The following is a 15975-nucleotide window of genomic DNA, read 5'->3' as shown; positions in this document are numbered from 1 at the left end:
ATTCCGTGTCTTGAAGTGATGTTCGGCTGAGGGGTGTGGGTTGTTAATTCTGTGGCTGTGGCAGGACGATAATTCACACACAGCGAGGCTTCTGATCCTTCGAACCCATCAGCTAACGCAGCCGGTCGCAATCCAGCCATTCTGCCTTCCTCCCAACTTCTCTCTTTCCTGGATCTCTCCTCTATCCCGAGTAAGAGTAGGATTTTAAGGGCTCCGAAGCGATAGCGCCCTTCAGATGCCCTGCAAATAACTCACATGAAAGACCACGCTCACAAGGGGTCCAGCTGTCAGTGGGTCAGCCTGGGGGGCTTTACATTTAGGACCTTCCAGCGTTAGCCTGTGGCACTACATGTATGGCTAGCTTGGGATGGAGCAAGCCATCTCTAAGATATCCTGGAGGAATATTGACGTTCGGGGGGCTGTGTCACTGTTTGCTCTTCCTTTTATTATTTACATGCTCAGATCAAGAGGAGGGAGCAAACCGGCACCATTGAACCGCAGGGATGTGTTGCATGAGCATCCCAGATCCTCATCTTCCCAGACTGAAAAGCAGAGCACTCTTTTTGGAAAGAAAAAAACAAACAAACCACCACCAACCAAAAAAACCCACAAAAAAACCAAAAAAAACCCAGAAGCATTTAACACTTTGGATGTTTTCCTATCATGGCAAAGCCAAGGGACGATGATGCGTTTCAAAGAGTGAAAATAAAACGTCATGCCAGCACTTAGCAAACTCTGCCGTGAAAGGCTGAGTGCTTTCTGTTGAAAATGAGAAGTTTCATCTCACACCTCAGGTGTGAGCCATCTCAGGGTGGCAGGAGCTGACCCCAGGGCTTTGGGGTGGTCTTGCAGCGTTCAGGGTGGGGAAGGGCTGGGAAGGGAGATGATAGCCCATCACATTTGGTCCACCTGTGTCAGCTGCCATGCTTAAGGGCTTGGCTCATCAAGGTTGGATAGTTTGGAAGTTTGAAGAGTGAAACTTTAGGAAAAAAAAAAAACCGACAAAAAAAACCCCAAAAACAGTGCAGGGCTGTCACTTCCTTTCATCTCCGGGCGTGTGTGTGATGCTTGCAGCAAATACAAGTAGGTTACACTCTGGAAGGAGAGGGGCCGGCAGCAGGCAGTTCTCCTGCCTGTTTTCTAGCAGGTTCCTACCTATGCATCCTGATTCCAGAGAGCACGTGAGGTGGGAGCGGGACTCGGAAGCAGAGGACCTTTAGGGGTAGCAGGTGTAATATTAAATATTGCTGCCTTGGTCGTGATGGCTAAAACACTGGCAGCACAATTTGGAAGAAAACAGTAAGAGGAAACCCTGGCACCTCTTTGCTGTATCATTTTCTTTTCCCCAGGAAGGAAAAACACTGCAAATTTGTAAGTGTATGAAGGAGCCATAAGTAGTCACTTAATGAATCGCTGCAGAATTCAGCCTCGGGTTTGCACCACGGCAGGAGCATCTCGGGCTGGTGCATCCCAAAGGCGCTGCATTGCATGGGGAAGCACCGGAGCAGTGACAGCCTCCTCTTCCTCTTCCTCTCTCCTTCCCTGCTCCAGGTCAAGCCTCGTCCTTCACGCAGCAGCCCCAGGACCAGGTGGTGATCGCCGGGCAGCCCGTGACGCTGCTCTGTGCCATCCCCGAGTACAATGGCATTGTGCTGTGGATCAAAGACGGGCTCGCCCTGGGAGTCGGACGGGATCTCTCAAGTAAGTCTTGACCCTACCTAAACCTGGAAAACCGGAGCTCTCCCCGCCCAGCACTGCAGGGGCACCTACAATATTTATTTTAAGACTAATGAGTGTTTTCATTTCAACTACAAATCCTTCCAGCCAATTCAAACATAGTTGTTAAAACCTGGAATAAACAAAAACTTCTTTTACTCTGACTTGAAACAAAATGGTTGATTTCCCACAGGTGTGACCTGACCCTTTGGAAAGCCTGACTTTGGTTTTCAGTTGACTTTTGGAAACAAACCTCATGTTTCCAAAACACAGACTGAAATGTTTTGTAAACATTGAAAGTGCCTGTTTTGACATTCTCCACAAAAAAAAAAACCCAAACCAAGAAAGTCTCTGTTTGCTTTGAATAAATGTGTTTATGGCAGTCCAGAGGAGCCCACAAGCACTTGTGGCTTCCTTAAGCTGTACTTTTGGCAAGTTCTGGTTTGGTAATAAAATTCCCCAGACTTCTCGTTGCTTAATCCCACGCCTGCATTGTGATTGAGGGTTTATTGCAGCTGCCGAAGGTTCTGGAACAGTAGTGGAGAGGTTCTACATTTTATTCTATATATTTTGCTGGGACATAGTGATTATTTTTTTTTTAGTGAAATATTTCACACGACTGAGGGAGAGCGTTGGCTGGAAAGCCGAGAGGGCAGCGGAGGCTGTACGCATGTGACGTTGCCACAGCTCGACTTCTGCAGAGCACGGGAGACCCGAGAGGGTTTTTCTCCAAGTCAAGCAGTGACATTCAGAAGCCAGGGGAGGGTTTGTGTTTCTTGGTCTCCAGGGACCTCCAGAGTGCAATGCCTGCATTTTCTTTTCTTTCTTTTTTATTTTTTTTCTTTTAATACATATAATTACGCATCTCTCAGACTTGCCTGACTGAGCAGTCCCCTCTTCAACTGTTTTTCAAAGCTCTGTGCCACAACTTTTACGTATATTAGAGAGCTGAGCTTTCCATACAAGACCTTGCAACATGAACGGGTAACAACAGCTCCACTGAAGTATGTAGCTGATGTGAACGACTTCCACAATTAACGGTGCTGGGGCTGCTTTAAGCCAGAGGAACTGCCAGCTCATATGATACCAGCTCAGCCAGTCATCTAATTAGCTAAATACAAACAAACCCATCATTTGTATTTCTTGCGGTTCAGGAGAGCAAATCCTGCTGCTGAGAGCTTGCAAAACAACAAAAACACGAGAGCATGCCAGGCTGCCTGCGTTAACACAGCGCATTAATCACCGGCACAGGGACGGATGGGGTGATGGCAGCCGTCCTCCCGTGGTGCTTCAGGTGTCTCACAACACGGGGCAGGCTGACCAGGGCTGTCAGGACCCCTTCAGACCCCCACCCAGCCACCCTAATAGTGGAAGTGTCCCAGTGTTTCACCACAAGCGCATGCACAGCTTAAGGAGTTCAGGGAATCAGGAGCCAGAGGTGACGTGGGTTTCCTGGTGGAAAGGCTCATCCCTTTCCCTAGGGATTGCCATTGATGCTCCTTCATCAGCACTTCTGTTTTGAACTGTTAGAGCAAAACCTGCAGTCTCTTTCCCGGATTTGGGAGGCCTCTCCATCTCTCTTCTTGGGCTGGCTGCCAAGGAGGGGAAGGAGCTGCCTGGCCCCTGGCTCTTTGCTGCGGGGTATCAGGGGCTCTGGGCTGTGTGCTCGTCATCCTTGGGCTCATCAGCTGCCTCCTCACCCCCTGCTTTGCCTCCTGCAGGTTATCCACGCTATCTGGTCGTAGGAGACCATCTGTCCGGACAGCATCACTTGAAAATCCTGAGAGCTGATCTCCAAGATGACGCCGTCTATGAATGTCAGGCCATCCAAGCGGCCATCCGATCCAGACCTGCCCGGCTGACTGTTCTCGGTAAGTCCCAGCTCCTCCTCATCTTGGAGGGGGTTGGGGAATTTTTTTGTCCTGGCGGTCCCACTGAGTGGCTTTTTGACAAAAGGGTTTGTGGCTAAATCAAGAGGACTGGAAACGAATCTGTCGTGAGCACCACGGGGGTGCGTCTGCATCCTGAGGGCAGTAGCAAAGGTAGGCGCTTAGGGAGTGCGGCAATTCTGGGGTAACGCAGGCACAAAATGTTTGGGACTTCAGCTCTACAAATACACGCGCCAATTCAGGAGTGTATGTGCGTAAATTTAAGGATATGAGGAGCGTCGGTGCCATCAGTGTGGTAAGCGTTGCCCTTGCTGCGGCGCTGCTTTGCGGCAGGAGCAGGAGGAGGAACCTTGAGAAAACTGCTTTAATTTTTGAAATTCAAGGCTTGAGGAAAGGCTTTAATACTAGTAGTTTTAAAACTATCTTCATACCATCTATTTTCATACGTACGTTTTCTCATCGTGTGTTTGTCAGTAATTCATCTTTCCCATGGGCAGCACAGGAGTGTGTTGCGTGGGATTGCAAACGGGAGATGACTCCCAAGCATGGGATTGCAAACGGGAGATGACTCCCAACATCTTGTCAAGACCTTTTTTGGGGTAGTAGGTGGGAGAGTGATGCTTTGTTGGCGAAGGCTTTGTTGGCAGGCTGGCAAAGCAGTTGTGAGTGCTTATCAGGAGTTCAGGTGGTGTTGGTGAGACTTCCCAGAATGAATGTGGCCTCAGAGAAGTTAATAAAAAAGCTATTTTTCTTGAAAACCTTGGAGAAAACCCAGGCTGTGCTGCTCCCAGATACATCCTGATTATTCAACCCCCAAAGTGAAACTGTTTACATATTTACATTGGTTTAAATTGAACTTTGGCTATTTTTTTTCCCCTTGTTGTATTTTTTTTTCCCCTTGTTGTATTTTTTTTTCCCCTTGGTTATTTTTACCTTGTTAATTTCCAGGGACAAAAAGTCCTTAAAAAAAGATGAAACCAAGAGTGTTTAGGTGAACACTAATCAGTCTGAAGCAGCCAAAAAAATGGAATTAAGGTCCTAGTTCTGGTTGAAGGTGCACTTCGGGAGAGTCCGCGCGTCACCGGGAAAATGCGTCCTAATTTCTGGTTTGTAATTTCCCCTGTGCTTGGTTTTCCCTCTCCGCAACCCTACCAAGTACCCTACCCCCAAACTTCAGCCACTGCCTTCTCTTCCTTCACTTGACCCCGAAGATAATGATGATTTTCTTTTGATCCATCCTTCTGCTCAATCAACCCTTCTCGGCAGCTCAGCGCTCTGCCATGTGCCCGTACATGAAAGGCACCTGCAAATGAATCGGAACGCAGAACGCAGCTGTCGGGGGGGCTTTTGCTTGCACCAACAACCTCTGCAAGCTGTATCCCTTCCCCTCCTTCGCTTGGGCTCCCTCCTTCTGTTGCGAAGGCAGAATACGTCGCTGGAGCCAGACAAAAGAAATAATGTTATTTAATTAGAGCTAAAGATTTCCAAACTAATTTAGTCCCAGAGCGCTCGGGCGTACGTCAGAGCTCAGAGCTGCCGCGAAGCGTTGATTGAGCAGAGAGATGTTTTTATGGATCAAAAGGAAATCATTATTATCTTTGGGGTTGTGGAATGTGTTGAATAGATGGTAGTTAATGTTTATGTGAATATACTTGGTAGCTGCTAATTGGTACATTTACCTAAGTTGTTCAGCAACTTACATTTCCTTTTAAGAAAATTAAAGTTATAGCATGTTCAACTTAAGCCCGATCAGTAAGAAGATGGGGCTTGGCAAGCCGTCAGAAGCCCATCTTTCACTTTAAATGTATTTATGCAGATGTTCTGGGGAAATTTAAGGCTGGCTGGGGAGGTGGGAGTGATAATCCCCACCCTGGGCAAGGGGCTGGAGGGTCGTTAGTGGTCACCAGCTGGCGCCTTCGTGCCTTTGCAGCGGGATGCGGAGTCCTGCTGCAACGCTTGCGGCAGGCGTTGGCACGGCTGCTCTGCGCCGCGATTTAGCCAGGGAATAGAAATGGCACACGAAGAGTAGATGCCTCCAACCCCAGGGAATAGAAATGGCGCAACAAAGAGTAGATACCTCCAATCCCAGGGAACAGGAATGGCACACGAAGAGTAGATGCCTCCAACCCCAGGGAACAGGAATGGCACACGAAGAGTAGATGCCTCCAACACCTCGTGTGTTAAGAGCCAGCGTGGGCTGCTGACAGCCGGTTACAGCGTGCGGGACGTCGAGCTAAGCTTGCTGTGCGTTAGGCAGTTTGTACGGGAAAAGGGAGTGACGTGTTCAGTGGTTACAGATGTGTAATGCCACCAGCTGTGCGGAGTTCTCCTCGTCAGATCCAGTGCCTGACAACTCGATGAGCCTGCTTTAGGCGTGAGCTAAGCAGCTCAAATTGTTGGGTCTCCCAGATTTTTGGGTCTCCCAGATTTTTGGGGTCTCCCAGACAGTGGGGTCTCCCAAACGTCAGGTCTCTCGCTGGGTTAGGAAGGGATGTGACAGGCTGCCTGAGCTGCCTCATTGGAAGAAGATGCTCTTGGGGCATTCCTTCATCCCAGGCTGCCCAGCGTCACCTAGGCAGGAGAGGATCCCTGAGCCGGCCCCGGATCCGTGGGCAAACCTGGCAGCTCTCGGGGAAAAGATTTGTCACGGCTAGAGCAGAGCTGGGAGGCTCTGGTGGCTGGGAGCCCGTCGTTTGCTGCTGGCTTTGCCAACAACTCGAGGGGCTCATCAGCCAGCCAGGGATGCTGGAGGTGGTTCTGGGGAACCCCATCCCGCTCTGTCACACCCCGGCCTTGTCTCTGGAAAACCTTGTCACCTGGTGGTTTTTTGCATGCGTCGGCACTGCCTTGTCCGTTCTTGCCAGCTTTTCCACTTCTTTGGTATCAAGAAATCCCCTAATGCCTCCCAGCTCGGGTTTCCAATCGCTGTCATTCATGTCTGACAACAGCTCTGTGGGGATGATGCCTCCTACTTCCCTGCTCAGATGCAGATCTACACCATATTTTAATTAAATATTTAAGGTTTTGTCACATTGTTTTTAAATCTACATGGTTAAATGTAGTGGAACAGATCATTCCATAGCCTTGGAAGTCCAAACTTTCAAACAGATGAGCCTATTAGTGTCATCAGCATTGGGGAAAGTCTTTTATTTGTAGAGTCGCTGGGACAAATATTGCTGGGGAACGCAGCTAACCCACCCCAGAACCGATGGAGCCCCCCTCCCTCCAGGTCTCCCTCACCTTCCTTCCTACCGCTGCCCAAATCGTCCGGGGAATGAGCCTCTGCTCTCCCAGGAACACCTGCCCCAGCAGGGAAGGCAGCGGCTGATGAAGCCGTTGAGGTGGGGTGGGGAGATGCAGAGGCATCCACGTTTTCTGCAGGCGAAGGACGTCAGGGCAGCGGTGGGGCAGGGGAGCCCAAGCCAGGCAGGCTTTGGGAAGCCACCAGAGGGCTGTTTGCTACCTGGTACATCTTTAATGGCAGGGCTTCTTCATTTATGATCTATTTAGCTAAGCCAGGGTATTAATTAAATAGAGCAAGAGCCTGATTAGGACTTGGAGAAATTTAAAAATAAAATCAGACAGCGATGGAGCAAAATTGCAAAGCAAACACTTTGGCTGTAACCACTGGAGAGTTCCCTCCGGTCTTCCATCAAAGCTCAGAGCAGGGAGGGCAAATACAAGAGATTATATAGCCAACAGATGTGTGTTGTTAAAATATGCATCTGCCAGCCGTGTAGTTTAAGGAGCCAGAGGGCTAGCTCGTGGATCCATCTGCACGCGAGGGACCGCGCATGAATTCGAGGCCCCGCCAGCCGAGCGGGGATTTGCAGACACGTTAATTAGTGCTGAGTTCCCAGATCTCAAAGGCAGCCGAGCGAGGAGAAACTTTGAAGAGAGAATTGGCTTCCCCAGGAGGGAGAGGAGGGGAGGATGGGGGGCACTGGCTCGCTGCGCCGATCCGGCGGCGGCATTCCCAAGCCTTTGGTTTGCCATGGCCAGGGGTAGACAGGACCTGCGGTGCTGGGAGGAATCCAGGTCACTCCTGGCATCCATCTGGGAGGAATCCAGGTCATTCCCCAGTGGATGGCTGGGGAAGCTGGATGGCAGCGTGGTGGCTTCTCCATCGCTGGCATCCCGGCAGGAGCATCCCGAGGCTAGGCTGGTCCGTGGTCCTCCCCAGCACGAGAGGGGAGCCACCAGCGCTGTCCCCGCAAGCGGCTCTACACCTCGGCGCAGGGAAGGGGTTGGTCCCAGAGGGGTGCTGGTGACAACCAGAAAAAGGGGACCATGGGGGTTGGAGGAGGGAGGCAGAGGAACTACTTCCAGAGACTTAAGGTGAATAATTGATAGGCAATTAACTTGTACATGCACCTTTTATAGTCTAATTCCCTGTCTCCTCCCCCTCCACAGCCTCTTCTAATATTAACTCTGAAATCATGTGTGTCCCATTAGAAATAAAGCTTTCTTAAATCAACATGAATTATTTAACGCTACAGATTAAGTTAATTTGAAGTGAGAGCTCCTGTCTTTTCAGATGGCACAAGCCAGGGACAGGAGAAGAGGAGGGTCACCCGGGTGTCAAGCGCCTTTATGTTCAATCACAACCCTTTTCCTCTTTTTATTTTATTTTTTATTTTATTCCAATCGTCTCTCTCTAGCTGAGACTTTCCAGTCCTCCCCTGCAGAGCAGAGTAAGCTATTTCCATTACCAAAATGATTGCTGGCAGCTTGAGATATCTGCTTTTCCCAGCTTTCCTGCTCTTTAGCGGGGTTTGATCGAAAATAAAGAGGCTACGGCTTGGGAAAGGCCATTTTTCAGGACTTGTTCATGGTGCTGAGCCGCAGTGAGAAAATGGGGACCAGGTGATGATTCAAATCCAGAAACGGTTCAGCTTGGAACCATCTCAAGTATTTTTCCATAGTTTTTTTAACATAATTCAATTCTTGGAATGCAAAATTCAGCCTAAAACCAGCAGGTCAGGATGCCAGTTCCAAACGAGAAAAGAGGCGACAGAAACATGACCGTTTTCTTCCAGTCTCTTCTCCTTGAAAAAGTTTGGGGCTTCACAAAGCTGCTTTTTCTGCTGGGAATATTTTCAGTGGCAAAATAGCAACCGGCTCTACTGGGAGTGAAAGAGAAACATCAAACAATCGAGCCCAAATCCCAAATAACCTAAATATTTGATGTCGTGTCTGAGTAGCTTAAGTTTGCAGCACTCTGAGCCGGCTCCTTTTGATAGCACAAGGTGGACGGGTTCCCTTGCTCGCATCCCTCTGTGGCTCCCGGCGTGGGAAGGGTTTTCCGTGGCTGGACCGTACCCAGCCAGGCAAACCCAGGGTCCTGGAGGTGCTGGGTGCTGTACAGAATCAGGGCAACCTCTGCCCTGTGCAGTCTATCGCTGGAAAAACAGATCAAAGAGACGTATCGTCTGCTGAAAAGCTCCAGAGATGGGTCCTCCCAAGCTGGGTTTCACTGGGATGTTGGGAAGCGGGAAGTCTCCCCACATTTCGGAGGGGTTTGCACCCAGCCAGTCTGGAGGAGGAGGGCAAGGCGGCGGCCACGTGCGCTCTGCTCTCCTTGCTTTGAAGGAGGCGAGCAAAATTGGTTCGTCCACCACCCCGTTAAGGACTGGCTGGATGGTGCTGGGGTGAAACACTGTACGGGACGTGCCCCCCCAGCCTCCTTGCTGAATAATTAACGACTTTCCAATCACGCAGATACGGGGAGGGGAAAGCTAAGAAAGCAAACTCTTTCCGATGACAGATACACCCGCCGCCGTGCTGCGGCTTTTGCCATGCGGTCAGTAGAGCTGTTACAACAGGGAGTAGCTCTGTGTGCCTGGTCACTGCGAAATGCAAAAAGCCCCTTCCCTGAGGATCCAGGAGGGAGTTTCCCACTGGGAAAGCTGGAGCTTTGGCAAACCCAGCCCAGTTTGCACGCTGCTTGTAACAGCACCCTGCTGGGCATAACGCCTGTCCCAGTCCAATAGGCATAGTTAATACACCACTGCATGACCGAAAAATTTTTAAAAAAATAATTTTTTTTTTTTAATCAAATGCATTAAAAAATATAAAAATATTCCTTCCCACAGGACAGGGCTGTATCTGAGCAGTAGCTGGTGTTTAATTGCACAGGGAGGGGTTCATCAGTCCTAAGCAAACACTGCCTCTGCTCCCTCAAACCCTGCTCCGGTGTTACCAGCTCACACCATTTTATGAGCAGTCTTGGAAAATTTGTGTTTTCTTAAAGCTCCGAGCCCCGGGGTTAGGTGACACCGCCAGACTTCTCTTGTTCTGAACATAAATTAATGGCTAGTCGTCGGTGCCACAGAGCCAGGCTTGAATACTGGAGGGAGATTTGTGTCCCTGGAAGCCCAGCGGTTCCCTTGGAACTGCATCGCTTGGTCTACCAGCAGGTACCACCTCTCCCATCAAACTTCACCTTGTTGTATCCTCAGAGCTGCAACAGCGTTCCTACCTGAATGCTGAAGACTGAAGGACCACAAAGTAAATAGGAAGAGACGCGGTTAGAGATGATTAATGTTAGGGTGCGTGCACCCATCTGCGATTCCTTGTCTCGATGCAGGGAGGGCCTGACCCGTGTCTTTATCGAACACAAAGCGTTTGGCTCCTCTAGGCAGAGCCTGCCGGTCTGTACCGAACTGATGGATGCAAAGCACATAGAGCTGATAAAAAAGCCTTCCCAATTCTCCGTCATCCTTTCAGATGCGATGGTGGCTGCATCCCTTTGCCCCTTTCCAGCCCTTCCTGCTGGCTCTGCCCACCCCCCTGCCCCTCGCACGGGGGCCGTGAGCTATTGCACCACGGCTGTGGTGGCTGGAAAGTTGCCATGGAATGATGGGGGGGTGCTTGCCGCGCATCCAAATCCCTCCGTACCACTGCGCCCATCACTTGTACTGCTGTGTCTGTGCTGCCTCCCGCTCCGGGCACAAACCTCTGCGTCTTGCCCTCCAAATCCTCCCCAGTTCACATAAGGCACCTGGGAGCCAGCGCTCCCGCTGCATCACTTGAGCCTTTGCATCATATACTGCATCGAACGGCTCCTGCTCCACGCAACGCCTGTGGACAGGGGAGATTATTCTGCTTTATGCCCTTTTGGCTGGCTGACACCTTGCATTCTGCATCACATAAACAAACCCCGCGCACGTGTCTCTCTGCTTTGCACGCCTGTACGCGTTTCTCCCTCTTGCCAATCAAGACAAAACTCCCCCGTCTGCATGCTACCCGCGCTCCTCTGTATCTGCATTAAACCTGCACGCAGCAGCTCCTTTAGTGCCTTGCCGGCATGCACACACAGATGCGATAACGGTTGCAGCGCCGTGCGTCGGGGCTGCGCTCGGCCAGGGGATCCGTCACCGCTGGGGACTTGGTGGGTTGTTAGTGACCTGCCAGAAGTATTGACTCCCTCTCCCCTCGTCAGCTGGCAGAGAAGAATGAGGCCCTCGAAGCATGTCATCACCTGAGCGACAGCCCCCGCTTTCCTATCGATCACCCCCAAATGAAAAATGAGCGCCAGGCTCCGCGGGGGCAGGGGCAGCCGCAGTGCTTGGGGAGAGGGTGGATAAAGCGGCTGTTGAGCTGTTCCTGCTGGGAGCTGCCCAGCCAGCCTGGAGGGATGAGGTTTCTTGGGTCTGAGAGCTTTGCCAGCCCTGTCCTGGGTTGCTTTTTGTACATCTTGCATTTGCCCCCCCCCTCCCCCCCTCCTTTAAGCGCTGCCCAGCCGTGCGCCCCCGCTGAGCACGTTCCTGAGCTGCCGTGCGGGCCGTGATGGAGTCCAGGCTTCCCAGCACCACTCCCAGCTCAGCCAGCATCCTTCCCAGGTCACTGGGGAGCCCTGTGATGAATTTCACTCCTTGATCCAAACCCCTCGCAGTGCTGCCTGCTCCTGGCGTGTCCGAGTGGCGTTTGCTTTCGATGCCCCCGCCGGGTGTCGGCTGCCCACCTGATGGGGGGATGGGGGTGGGGATGGGGCATTCCTTTGAGCTCAACTTGGGCTTCAAAACTGCATCTTAACAACTGACCTGTGGGTGTCCTTTGTAACTGATGGGTGAATAACCACCCCTGCGCCAGGATATTCATCTCATGCCAAGGCAGAGTTGGACAAGTGGCCCGCTGGAAGGGGCTGTTACTCTTTTTTGACGTTAAAAGGTGCCTGGCCTGCTCAAATCAGGAGTAGACCCTGCGGACATGTGAAGTTTGTTTGGGATGACAGCAGCCTTGGGTCAGTGCTTCCTTACTGGGCTGTGCAAAGAGTTTTGGCTGCAGGCTCCAAGCGGTCCCTGCCGAGGCTGGTGTTGGAAGCTGCGGTGAGGTGGGTGCTTCCATACAAAAAAAAAGGTAGGGGCTTGGTTTTGTGGTACTGGGCGGTGATGTGGGTGCTGAGCTGCGGCGGGGTGCAGGAGGCACTACCCCAGACACTGCAGTAAAGGCACAGTGCCTAAAGGGATCGCTTTAGGGATAGATCACAAATGAGGGATCACTTTAGGTGGCAAGCGTGGACATGGCATTGGGTGACCCATCCGAGACTCCTCTCCAGCATCCTTCCCAGTCCTGGGAATTAGGCTGAGGTTTCCCCCCTCCCCGGGGGACAGGCATGAAGCTGCGCTCTCGGGTTGCTCTAACATGCTCAACTCTGACCTCCGCCGAGAGAGAAAAGGGATTCATGGCAAATTATGGATTTAACACCTATGATGAATCTCCATTACAGCATGAAATAAGAAAGGAAAATGTAGCTAAATGGAAGATTTCCCCTGGGCAGCAGGAGGCTGCAACTTACGAGAGGCTAGGGAAAATAGGAAAAAAAAAAAGGGGGGGGGGGGGGGGGGGGGGTGGCATCAGGAATTAGGAAAAACCTTGTTCCTTTAACTATTGCAAAAGCTTTGCAAGACACTGCTTGCAGGTTCATAGGGATGTAGATTAAAGGCCAGAGCTCAGACCCGTGGCACAGAGGTTTTCAGCTGCATCCCTTCTGCTTGTCATGACAAGGGGAGATGAAATATTGGTGATTACCAGCCCCGTGGGTGCTCGGGACAGCCAGCCCCCAGCCCCCAGGACCAGGACATGCCATTCATCACAGCACCGAGTGTAACCTGTCATCTTCTGTTGGGAAACGCCAGCGGAGCATCCTTCCCTGACATTGGTGCCTTTCAGCTGGGACTTGGCTCCTGACTCCCAGGCACATGGCTTCTGGGGTCCTCACCACCGCAGCATCCACCTCCTGCTGCCCCCTACTCCAGCGGCTGCTTCCATAGGGTTAATCCTTCTCTCGGGGCATCGGTGCAGCTCCGGCGATGACTCAAGAAACTATGGGTATTTCTGAGGCTCCTGCTGAGTGGGGTTTGGGAAGAGCAGAAACTGGCATCGTCGCGCTGAGGATGGATTCCCATGGGATGGAGCTGGCAGCCAGGTGGCTTTGCTGGCGGTGCGGGCAGGAAGATGGGGGGCTTTAGTGACAAAATACAGGCTTAGGAAGCCTGGGGAAGGGGGCACCCAGCATGCTGCCTGCTTGGCTTGTGCTCCCGGCTGGATGGGCAGAAAGGGAATCCAGTGAGTTCTATCCTGGATGGAAACACACGAGTCCCAGGTTCGTCTCTGTGCTGCCAAAGCCTGCGCGTGCCACCTTGAGTGAGTCCTTCAGGCTCAGATCCCTCCCTTAAGGAATGGGAAAAGGGACGGAGTGAAACAAATAGGAAAGTTTGGGTTATAAAGTTGATCTGCCTTGTACCCTGCGCTCGCTGCCGTTATGGGGACAACATCCGAGAGGTTTTGTGCAGTCAGTTATTTCAGGGCTTGGGCAGTGGCCAAGGAGAAATGCTGCAGAGTCATAGTTTTGGAGATAAGTGTCTATATTCTCCTCTGCGTCATAAATCACGTAGGAACTGCGCTCTCCTCCCTGTGACCCAGCGGCGCACGAGGGATCCTCTTACCCTCCTTAACTCGTGGCGATGCAGTGGGCACCAACGTCACAACCCATGTGATGGGTGCAAATCATTGGGGGAGCATCGGCGCACCCGAGGGGGCTGTTCCTCATCCAGGTTGTAGCTAGGGAGGTCTGCAGAGATTTCTCCTAGCGGGTGAGAAGCGGCGTTCAAATGAGAGGCAGCATGAAAAATTGCAATGGGGAAATAAAAGTCTTTCCCGATACCATGTTTAATTGCTAACAAAGACAAAAATCACACCTCTTGTATTTGGTTCACCAGCAAAAGCCCAGATACCAGCTGCCCCGTATGTATTTGATTCCAACTGGTAGGTTTAAGAGATGCAGAAGGTATTTAATGATAATGATAATGATTTACATTTATATAGTGCCTGATATCCACTGGGATCACAAAGTGCTTTATATATCTATGGATAAAAATATACTGGATAACAAGCACTCCATCCATCACCAAATCCCAGCCACTTCCCCAGCAAGGCAGCAAGCTGTGCAGGAAAGAGCTGCTGCATTGCCAGAATCGCTCTCCCTCCTCGCTGCTATGGCACTTGGGGTGCTGTACGGTAATTTTGTAATAAAACCAGGTGATAAAAACACTTTAAAAACAACAATGTCATAAAAAGAAGAACCCTCACTGTCATAAAACTGCACGCAGCAGAACAGGAGGGGAAACTTGAAAGGGAGAAGGTTATAAATAGGGACTGTCGCTGTTGTGAAAATCAGGTCTGGAGGAGAGATGTCTTACAGCTGCTCTGGGTTAGGAGGTGAAGAGCTTGGCCAGTAGCAGCATCTCTAAAGGGCAGGTACCAGCAGAGCTGGATAGAGAGGGACCTCCCAAGCTCAGTTTGGAGGTGGCAACACAGGAAAAAATCCCGACACCTGAGACTGGAAAGATGCTCCCACCTCCATGCCCTCCTTCCTCCTGCCATGGAACAGGTCTCCCGTGGGTTGGGTGCAATCCAGCCACCTTCCTCCTCCAGCTCCCTGAGCCGGCAGCACCCTGCCTTGCCTGCTGAACGCCAGCATCTCTCCTCGGAGGCGTCCAGCCTCACTAGCCTGGCATCCACCCCCCTAAAGAAAGGAGCAGCTCGGTTGAGAGACCCTTTTGTGGCAGCATCTCGCTCAGCTGGGTCTGGGAGGCAAGTGAGGGGAGGGGAGGAAGGAAGGGAGAGAGAAATTGAGGCTCTTAGAGATATTCATTCAAAATTCATAGGCACAAAATTGCAGTCTGCATGGATTTGTTTCCTTTTGGAAATTACAGGAAACTACAGGCACCAACAACTGTTATTCAAATAGCCACTTTAGATGATTAGGATGGCAGGAGGCTGTACTTACACATGCAGACCCAATATAATCAGACGCGAGGCAGGGTGGGAAGGCAAGGCCAGGCGAGGGGAAGCTGAAGGAGCTTATAAGCACAGGCAGGCAGCAGGGCAGCTCTGCCGGGGGGGGGCACGGGGCCAAATCCAGCCCCCGCTGTTGTGGTCTGAAGCAGGAGCATCCTATTAGCTTCACCTAGGTTGGAGAGCTGGCAGGTTGGGGATGATAAGGGAGAGCCTGGAGCTGGCTGGCAGTTCCTGGAGGAAGTTTCTCATCCTTCGTGAGCTGGCTGGCTGCGGGCAGGTAGCGCTTCAGGTACGAGCACCCTTCCCTCCTGCCTGCAAACGGGGGCTCTGCCCTCCCCGCACATGCACCATAGCCCAGAAATGCACATTCCTCATCTCCTACTCTCTCACCTTCTTGCACAAGCATGCACCATCACTCCCCAGCCTGTTAGAAATCAAGGCAGAGGGAAAGATTTTACCCACCTTGAATTTATTAAAAAAAAAAAAAAAAAAAAAAAAAAAAAAAAAAAAAAAAAAGAAGAAAGCCACACATGTGCGAAACACTGAGCAAATATTGTTTTGAGGAATGGCCTGAGGGTCAGCAACGAAGTGCAGGCAAAACATCCGAGCCACTGAAGGGTGGAAATTGTGTAATAAAAGCAGGCTCTGCAGTACAAGTGCAGAGAAGGAGAGACTCCCAGCTTTTTATCCAGAGAGCTGTTTCTTTTACTTTCAAAATGTTCCTCTGGAGTACCAACGGTGTCGTGCGGTGCAGAGCGGCCAAGAGCATCTCGTCTCTCTCGCTGCTCACGGCAGCGTCTCCTGCTCAACCAAATGGTCCCTCCGTGGTGCTGAGCCTCCTTGCTGCGGATGGACAGCTTCCAGCAACCTGCTGCGTCTTCGCGAGTCTCTCAAGGTGTTTGTAAATGTTTGCGCACAGGCGAGCATCCCATCTGCGGGTGTGTTGGGCACGCGTTGGCAGCCGCGAACACGTGGCTTGGCAAGGTTTTAGCTGGAAGCGCCTGCAGCGAGCGGCAGGCACATGGCATCCAGCACTTGGCGGCGGGGATGGACCCAAATACGAACC

At 51.4% G+C, this 15975-nt stretch overlaps 1 protein-coding gene across 3 annotated transcripts in view; it reads left to right on the top strand.

Moving 5' to 3' along the window:
- KIRREL3 (kirre like nephrin family adhesion molecule 3) overlaps positions 1–15975 on the top strand; it is a 339103-nt gene that overhangs the window by 239099 nt on the left and 84029 nt on the right. For all 3 annotated transcript variants that reach the window (XM_056322806.1, XM_056322805.1, XM_056322804.1), the window contains 2 exons: positions 1552–1701; positions 3438–3587. In XM_056322806.1, the coding sequence (XP_056178781.1) occupies positions 1552–1701; positions 3438–3587 (300 nt within the window). The remainder of the gene's footprint in view (positions 1–1551; positions 1702–3437; positions 3588–15975) is intronic.

The sequence above is a fragment of the Falco biarmicus genome, chromosome 20, assembly GCF_023638135.1.
Source record: "Falco biarmicus isolate bFalBia1 chromosome 20, bFalBia1.pri, whole genome shotgun sequence".
In the NCBI taxonomy this organism is placed as follows: domain Eukaryota; kingdom Metazoa; phylum Chordata; class Aves; order Falconiformes; family Falconidae; genus Falco; species Falco biarmicus.
The sequence above is the reverse complement of the archived record's forward strand: the minus strand, read 5'-3'. Positions and strand labels throughout refer to the sequence as shown.